Source organism: Megalobrama amblycephala, linkage group LG4 (genome assembly GCF_018812025.1).
Source record: "Megalobrama amblycephala isolate DHTTF-2021 linkage group LG4, ASM1881202v1, whole genome shotgun sequence".
Lineage (NCBI taxonomy): Eukaryota > Metazoa > Chordata > Actinopteri > Cypriniformes > Xenocyprididae > Megalobrama > Megalobrama amblycephala.
Window position 1 is genome coordinate 10781005 of NC_063047.1, and position 9006 is coordinate 10790010.

Sequence of the window (9006 nt, forward strand, 5' to 3'; positions counted from 1 at the left end):
ATTCGATTAATAAAAATAAATAAATAAATAAATAAATAAATAAATAAATAGTTAAATCAAAATTCAGTTGTGTGTGTATATATTACAATCCAGTCATAAATTCACGCGCTGTTGTCTGCGTCTTAAAGTGTTAATTCACGCAAAAATGCAAATTGTGTCATTAAATACTCACCCGCAGGTCGTTCCACACCCGTAAGATCTTCGGAACACAAATTAAGATTTTTTTGATGAAATCCGATGGCTCAGTGAGGCCAATGACAGCAATTTAATTTACACTTTTTTAAACGCCCAGAAAGCTACTAAAGACATATTTAAAACAGTTCATGTGACTACAGTGGTTCAACCTTAATGTTATGAAGCGACGAGAATACTTTTTGTGCGCCAAGAATAAATAAATAACGACTTTATTCAACAATATCTAGTGATGGGCGATTTCAAAAACACAGCTTCATGAAGCTTCAAAGCTTTTTTATCTTTTGTTACGAATCAGTAGTTTGGAGCGTGTATAAAACTGCCAAAGTCACGCGAACCATTGAAATTTTGAAATGTTTTGAAACATTTATAACGTAACGAAGCCTCTTTTACTGAAATCACGTGACTTTTGCAATGTGACATCACACTCCGAATATTTGTGTGAACTAACCCTACCGTGGTCTCAAACTCAAGTCCTGGAGGGCCACAGCTCTGCACAGTTTTATCTCCAACCAGCTCCAACTCACGCCTGCTTAGACGTTTCTAGTAATCCTGAAGACCCCGAATAGCTGGATCAGGTGTGTTTGATTTGGGTTGGAGCAAAACTGTGCAGAGCGGTGGCCCTCCGGGAATTGAGTTTGAGACCACTGCTTTAAGAGAAAAGGGAAATGATGAGCAGTAGCAGCAAAAAGGTTAACTCGAGTGAGTAGACCAACCATTAGGATTGCTTCGCAAGCTATGAGTCCAAACAATTCAACAGCTCAAAAATATGCAAATTCAAACATCACAGTTTTCCATTGTAACTTGGATTCTTGAAATTTTAATACTCAAAATAATTACTAATCCACTGAAGTATGAAAACTGTTAAACACAAAACAATTTTCCAGGATTAACCATCTTAACCGTGAAAAGCTTAATTTACACTTTGAAAATGACTCAAAACTGGTTAAAATAAAGATTTATGAGTAATCAATTACTCAAACGCTGCATCACAGGTATAAGAAGTTTGAGGTTAATGGTAGTACGTCTACAAGGGTAGTGAACAAACAGTTCTTCTGTGGAGACTGGAGACGGTCCATGTGATATGGATGAAACGTGGCACTCCAATACAGCCAGAGGGGCAACAGGACTGGCAGTAATGAGTCCAAATGAAATGGGTCAGTACGATTTCTCTTACAAAGCGATGAGCACAGAGAGGGAGTACAACAGTAGAAAAGGTTGTCTCCAGACAACATCCAGAAAACTTACAATTGGGTGACCAAATTAATGACTGCAAAAACTATATTTTTACACAAAATTGGAAAACCTCTCATATTTATCTGATTATTTATAATGATCTAATGCCATTACTAAATATCTAGGTGTTATCTAAGGTTTATGGCTGTATGGTTTATATTAAATTCAGTATCAGACATCATTAAATAATGGTAGATAAACAAACAGATGGGAAAAAAACAACAAAAAATATAAATATATATTTTTATTTCAGGCACAGCAGAAATGAATGCAAATGCCATGGAGAAGAGACAGTGTAAATTGAGAAAATAAAATACAGGGGGGAAAAAGGAAATATACAATACAAGAAATAAAGTTCAGTCCAAACAGATAAAAGACTCAACTTTTTATTGTAGATTCTGGATTTCCTTGCGTTTTAAATTCCACCACATACAGTGGAACACAATATAAATACTTTAAAACTATAACAAAAATATGCAGTCTAAGATGTGTGGTTGTCAATAAATGTGAATGAAAGAGATTTATGTGACCGTCAGAATGCTTGGAGAAGCCTTGTATTCAGATTATGCGGTAGAGAGAGAAACAGAGCTAAGCAATAAGACTCTGTGTTTCTCTGAGGGAGGTTGCAGTAGGATATAGGGCATAAATTGTGCCCAAGCTGCAATTTTTCCCCAACAAGGAAGCATTTTCTCCTCTCAGTGTAAACAGTATAGCCCACCAGCAGTCATGACTCAGATCTGTGTGAAGGGCAGAAACAAACACATTAAGGAATAGATTTCCCCAAACACTTCAGTATGATTTATGCAGATACTGTTTTATGCAGATAGTTAAAACAATTTACATTCGGTTTACTTTAAAATTACTGTTTATACTTAACAGATCAATGACATAATATGCTTGTAATATTCTTGTTAATACGTTTTGGGTCAGTAAAAGTTTTTTTTCAGGTTTCTGAAAGATCTCATATGCTCACAAAGGCTACATTTACTACATTTACTGACTAAAAATACATTAATACAGAAAAACTGTGAAATATTATTACAATTTAAATAACTGTTCTATATGTTAATATATTTAAAGTGTATTTTATTCCTGTGATGGCAAAGCTGAATTTTCAGCATCATTACTCCAGTCTTCAGTGTCACATGATCCTTCAGAAATCATACCAATATGCTAATTTTGGTGCTCAAGAAACATTTTTTATTATTATCAATGTTGAAAACTGCTTAATATTTTTGTGGAAACCTAGATTTTTTTCCCTGGATTCTAGAAAGTTCAAAAGAACAGAACTAGAAATTTATTTAACAAGAATTTTATTTGAACTAGATTCTTTTGTAAAAAAAAAAAAATATTTATTTTTACTTCAATTTAACATGTCTTTTCTAAATAAAAGTATTAATTTGTTTCCAAAAAAAACCCTGACCCCAACTTTTGAATTGTAGTGTATCTAAGTTGTATACAGTGGACATACACTAATACAGCCACTCGACATTTCTAAAAAAAAAAAAATATTAAAAAAAAAAAAAAAAAAAAACCTGCTGCTCCTGTCACGATAAAAAAAGAATTGTGCACTTACGTCATCAATTTCCTCATCGTCATTACCAATATCATCAAACAGAATCTCATCATCATCTCCAGGTCCAAACGTGTCCGTTTCATTGATTTTAGCTGCCGGAAAGTCACAACAAAAGATCAGCCAAAAGTCTTGTAGTTAGGTACACACTTTCATCCTTGAGGATAAAAAACTTGTGCTAGGTGAGAGCTTGTGTATATCATCTGGCACTTATAAATGTGGGCAATTTGTTTTAGTACTATGACATTATCATAAAACAAATGAAAAAGTAAAAAACAAAAACACAAAAAAAAACATGAATGATGCCAGTTTGTGACTTACCATGTTCTGGAAGCTCTCCGTATGCTTTAAGACTGCGAGCCTCATCTGCATTGTACTTTAAAATGACATCTGCTTTGTTATCCTATGAAATACACATGAAAAAAGAAAAAAAGATAATAAATAATAATATAATAAAATGTCTATTGATGAAAAAAAAATAAAAAATTATATAAATAAACATAAACACCTACCTGGTAATCTCTAAGACCAACAAGGATTATGTCAGATGTGTTGATCCAAACCTAAAAGGACATAGGACTATTTGTTTAATGCTTGGGCTAGAAAAAAGTTCAAAGTTCACCATAAAAAATAAGAAAAAAAACAAAAGTTGGTTTAGCTGTGTCCTTATTAAGTTGTCTTCTATGCAAGCAGAAATAAGAGTCTGAGCTATTACCTTCATGTTGGAGATTTTGGATGCCAGTATTAAAAAAAAAAAAAAAAAAAAAAAAATGAAAGGAAGCGGGGTTTTTTTTGCACTGAGTATGTCTACTGAGTACGAGTATTGTCTCAGGTAAGATTTTAGTGGATGGTGATGGATGGGATTTTTACATTTGTGTATATTGTTTATGTGTGAACGCCATGTTTATTGAAACTCAATGAAAAACAATTTCCCCATGGGGAAAATAAAAGTCAATATAATACAATACAATACAGACTGTCATCATTAACATTATCACACCTTTTTCCGGAGTTTTCCTCTGATGTGGCAAAGCCGCTTGACCCCATCAAAGCACATGGCCTCTAACCGCCCATTTCCCAGCATCTTTATCACCTGAGCATATTCTAGCACAAGACATTGGGAGATGTTGAATAACTGAAGAGCATCTTAACTTGGTTTCTTGTATACACACAAACAACCATTCAAAAGTTTGAGGTCAGTAAGATTTTTTTTTTAAAAATGTCTTTGAAAGAATTGATCAAAAATATAAAAAGTACACAAAAGCACTAATAGTGTGAAAAAAAAATATTAATAAAAAGTTATATTACAATATACACTGCCCTGCCAAAAAGTCGCTGTTTGGATTTAAATAGGCAAAAGCTTAAGAGTCTATCATTCGATCATTATTGCAGTGATTATTATGTTTCTAGTATTTTATATGTTTGGCAACAGTTCTTCTAACCCTAATTGATGGATTGTGTAGCTTTTAATTTCTTAAACAACCATACAGGAAGACGTACCATGGCCAGATTCCAGGATGACAATGTCAAGATTCATCAGGGTCAAATTGTGAAAGAATGGTTGTGAGGGAGCATGAAGAATCATTTTCACACATGAATTGGCACCTCTGAGCCAGACCTTAAATTCATTGAAAGTCTTTGGGATGTGCTGGAGTAGAATTGTCAAAAAAAGTTGATGCACCTCTAGATGGAAATAAATGTTGTGATGCATCAAAATCAATCATGATCAATCATCATGACCAAAAGATCTCGTATTGACAATTCAAGAGTCAAGCACTCTGTGAAGTCTACTGCAGCACATCTCAAAGACTTTCAATCAATTTAAGGTCTGGACTCAGAGGTGCCAATTCATGTGTGAAAATGATTCTTCCTTCTGCTCCCTCACAGTCAGGTGTGAGTAGTGACCTGTATCTGAGGCAATAAAGCCACTCCCCCTGCATCTCTCATGCCAAATTAAATCAGTTTATAGGAAAAACATTTTACAGACAAAATTTCTCATCTTTTGCTGTTAATTATTTATTATATTTATATCAAATAAATTATAATTATGTATAATTCATATGACATAATTATTAGATTAATTGACAATATTAAACTTTGCTTTAATATATAAAGCTTTAAAACAGGTTACGCTTACATGTATTCTTTTGAGCTCTTTGTGAAGCTATATAAATTATACGGCCTATTTGTTTGATTCACATGCATTGATATAGTTTTTCTTTCAGTTGCCTTCTCAAACTTTCACTGCAGCAGCAATGTTTATTCCTGCTTTGTAAATGCATTTAATTTCATGGTATTTTTTCATAACGATCCTTTAAACTTCAGAAGAGACGTGAATTGCGCAGCTCTTTCGCAAGAAGTAAATCAAATGGACATTCTCCATATTCCGTGTGATTGACTGTTTGCCGCGCGTGTCACACTTTAAGGTGCACACGATTCAGAGTTAATCGCAAAACTCTCGATTAAACCCGAGTTGACAGAGAATGTTTATACTGAGCTTTGTGAGCCCGTTGAGCCTGATCTAAACCAGTTTGGATTTATCTGGATTTGTCAACTCCAAACCTACTCTGAAGAGTTTGTTCAACTAGCTTCATGCAACAGGCCACAGGGGTTAATTATTTGACTTTAAATCCAAACAGCAACTTTTTTGGCCAGGCAGTGGATTATAAAATTATAAAATGTAATTTTCAGCAGCTATTACTTCAGTCTTCAGTGTCACATGGTCCATCAGAAAACATTCTAGAAACATTTCTTATTATGATCAATGTTGAAAACAGTAATAAATGCAGAAAACTTAATATTTTAGTGGAGACTTGATACTATTTTTTCAGGATTCTTTGAGGATAGAAAGTTCAAAAGAACATCATTTATTTGAAATATTAAAGAAATGTATAATATAAAAACAGGGTTCATACAGATTCTGTAAAATGAAATTCCAGGAATTTCAAGTTCTTTTCATACACTACTTTGTTTTTAGTTTTCAAGGGTTACAATCAGCACTTATCAAACAATATCTTTATTTAAAGATTTTTTTTACTCAAATTACAGATATAAGGTAGCCAAAATACAACTTATTTAATAATATATATTAAATGCAAAGTTTATAATGGCTATTATTGTAAAAAAAAAAAAAATCATATTATAATGTTGGCATACTTGTTATTGAGAAACATCTATATGTTAATAATGGAGATTTATCCACTACTTCAGTGCAGGTTAGTTACACCATAGTTACACCAGTAGGTGGTGGCAAGGGACTGACTTTAACTGACTTTTAGAGTGAGTTAGCAGACCATTCATTTATTTAAAAAAAAAAAAACACTTTTCAAGAGTGTTTTCAAGGGTTTTCCAGGACTTAAATTTCAAAAAGTGAAATTCAAAGTACTTAAAGCACTTTAAGCACCTTGTACGAACCCTGTAAAAAGATTCAATTTAGTGCAGTGGTTCCTGGCACCCCACCTCTCTTATCTAACACATGGATTCAGGCCATCAGCTTTTTAGGAGAGAGATCTATGAACCAAACTGAAGCTACATCTACACCAGGGTTCCTCAAGTCTGGTCCTGGAGGGCCATCACAGTGGCCACTAATATACACTAATCCACAATTGGTGTCCTGTGCCAAAACATGAGGGCCATTGCATTTTTGCATTTTAGACCATACACAAAACGGTGATTGAGTGCAACCCTGACACACCAGTAAGTGGTGGGATATTTTGCTAATAGAATTATCATGCCAGAAGAATAGAGTGAGAACTATGCCTGGTATCATCTCAGTGAGCTTTTATTATGTTTTACACATGTGCAGTAAGATGATTTAGGCTTTTTCCTGACGATTTAGAGTGGACGAGAGCATTTGAAATGAAAATGAAGGCTTAATATAGACATAACCAGAGTGTGCCAGATGAGAGATACAAAATGTGCACAGTGGTGGAGCACAGACCGGAACTGACCACCACTGATCCTTGCTTAAAGTGTTGATTTCTTAAAAAAAAAAAAATGTAATAAATAAAAATCTTACTGACCCCAAACTGTTGACAAAAACATCACCAAAATCAGAGTAAAGGAGCATAAAATTAAGTGGTGAAAATGGTTATATATTTGCATATATACAGAGGGCTTAACTATTAGTGGATCTCAATGCTATCCCATATGTTGATATTTACTTACCTTGGCCGTCCTCCTTGAAAACCAGTTCTCTCTTCTCGGACTCATTCTCGTTCTTACCACGCCGCCGATTCTTACCTCCTTTACCTGGAAAAAAAAAAAAAAAAAAAAGAAAGAAAAAGAAAAAGAAAAAAAAGATGAGACTGAATTATACTGTTCATAAACATCAGATATTAGATCTCTTATATCTCAGTTCCCTCTCTCATCCTGATTGTCACCTTTTCCAAAATCTAATATGTTGGATTCAAAATCAAAACCAGCTGTACAGTTATTTACATACATGTGACATACAGTGCATGTTCTATACTGTTTTTTTCTTGCTATTACTATAATAGAATTCCCAATGTATTGTACTCACAGTAACTGTTGTTGTTCATTTCTCTGAATATTCACATTAACTCTTAATTCACATTAAGCCTACTGTATCATTTTTGATACATGCCTTCTGCCCTCTGAAAGATAGTTTATAATTTTTATTTTATTTTAAGTAAAAAGTCAATTACCATACAAATGTTCACCTTCAGGTCGTGGTACATTAATGATTTAATTTAAGAATAACTTTTATATAATTATGAACATTTACCAGACTTGGGTTTGCTTGATTATAGCATACATCATATTTTCTTGATGATCTTGTTTATGATTTTTTTCTTGATTATCCATTTATTTTGCAATACAATGATCTCAGCCATCAATGTATTGCATTGAATTATATGTTTCACCCCCATTAATAAAAACTATTTGATCATAACTGAACATAAAAATATCATTAATAACAATTAACTGCATTCAACTGTACACCTCAATTGTGAGTTCCATATTCTAACTATATCATACTATATAGGTCATAAAAGCCTGATGTATCAAATAAAATACAAACCATAAAACACACATGCAATCATTTAATCAAAGCATTACAAAAAAAAATCCCCAAAGATTCACTTTTTTTTTTTAGAGAAAAAAAAAAAAAAAAAAAAAAAAAAAAAAAAAAAATATCAGGCTTTTATTTCATATGTCAGGCTTTACAGGGTAAATTCACGTGTCACGCAGGATGTTTGGGTCGACTTGTTTTTAACCAATCAGTTAAATGAATGATTCAATTATTCAGTCATTAAGGCAATAATACACCCAAAAGACAGGTGCCGCCACATACAGGTGTTGTGCAGAATTTTAAATTATTAACGTTAGACCTGCCTAATTCTAAACCTACCTACACTAGGGACTCAGGGGGGTAATAAGCTGGCGGAGGTCAGAATTCGGCACAACACCGGCGTAATGATGCAACCCGCAGAAAGTGTAACTAAAGAAATCTTTATAAAGAGACAAACTGATTAAAAGTGTCAGTATCTTAATAATACACTTCCGTTCAAGCAGCGACTACCCCTAGACAAGCAACTAGTTTAACTCACGAGGGCTCGTGGTCACGTTGCTCGCAAAGGCCGGCTGGTTAGATCGAGAGCTAGGCTGAATTCAGACACATTAACAGCTGCTTGGACAATAAGTGTCTTCTGTTTCCCTTACCTTTATTCTTTGGCATGTTCGGATTACAGATACTGCGGTCTTTGTTCAATGATGTCGTATAATAGTCGTTGAATAAATAAATGTTAAATTTTAAGAGAAGAACGTCAAATAATCTCCCTCTCCCCTTCTGAAGACTTCCGCTTAAGCCAGTAATCTGCGCCTGCGCAACGCTTGATTTTCCAATAAAACTTTATTTACAATCTCAAAGACAATTTTTATTGGGCTAGAAATACAATGCGTAAAAAAACGTGTTAATTGAGGACAATATGTTTTCAAAGTTTCAATGCTGTTGAGTCATTCAAAGAAAAAAAAAACATAAA

At 33.6% G+C, this 9006-nt stretch overlaps 1 protein-coding gene across 1 annotated transcript; it reads right to left on the minus strand.

Annotated features, from left to right (window-relative positions):
• Positions 1-1800: 1800 nt before the first annotated feature.
• On the minus strand, positions 1801-8858 carry eif1axa (eukaryotic translation initiation factor 1A X-linked a). Its single transcript, XM_048187437.1, has 7 exons — positions 8687-8858; positions 7169-7252; positions 4002-4105; positions 3514-3564; positions 3323-3404; positions 3005-3096; positions 1801-2165 (listed from the first exon to the last, which is right to left on the minus strand). The coding sequence occupies exons 1-7, from the start codon at positions 8700-8702 to the stop codon at positions 2160-2162; spliced, it is 435 nt and encodes a 144-aa protein (XP_048043394.1). The 5' UTR covers positions 8703-8858; the 3' UTR covers positions 1801-2159.
• Positions 8859-9006: the final 148 nt, after the last annotated feature.

Excerpts from the sequence above, each read along its gene's own strand:
- eif1axa (XM_048187437.1), bottom strand. Across the intron at positions 4,106-7,168 it reads TTTCAAGGAGGACGGCCAAG|AATATGCTCAGGTGATAAAG; the intron begins GTAAGTAAATAT and ends GTCTTGTGCTAG. Across the intron at positions 3,405-3,513 it reads TTGGTCTTAGAGATTACCAG|GATAACAAAGCAGATGTCAT; the intron begins GTAGGTGTTTAT and ends TGTATTTCATAG.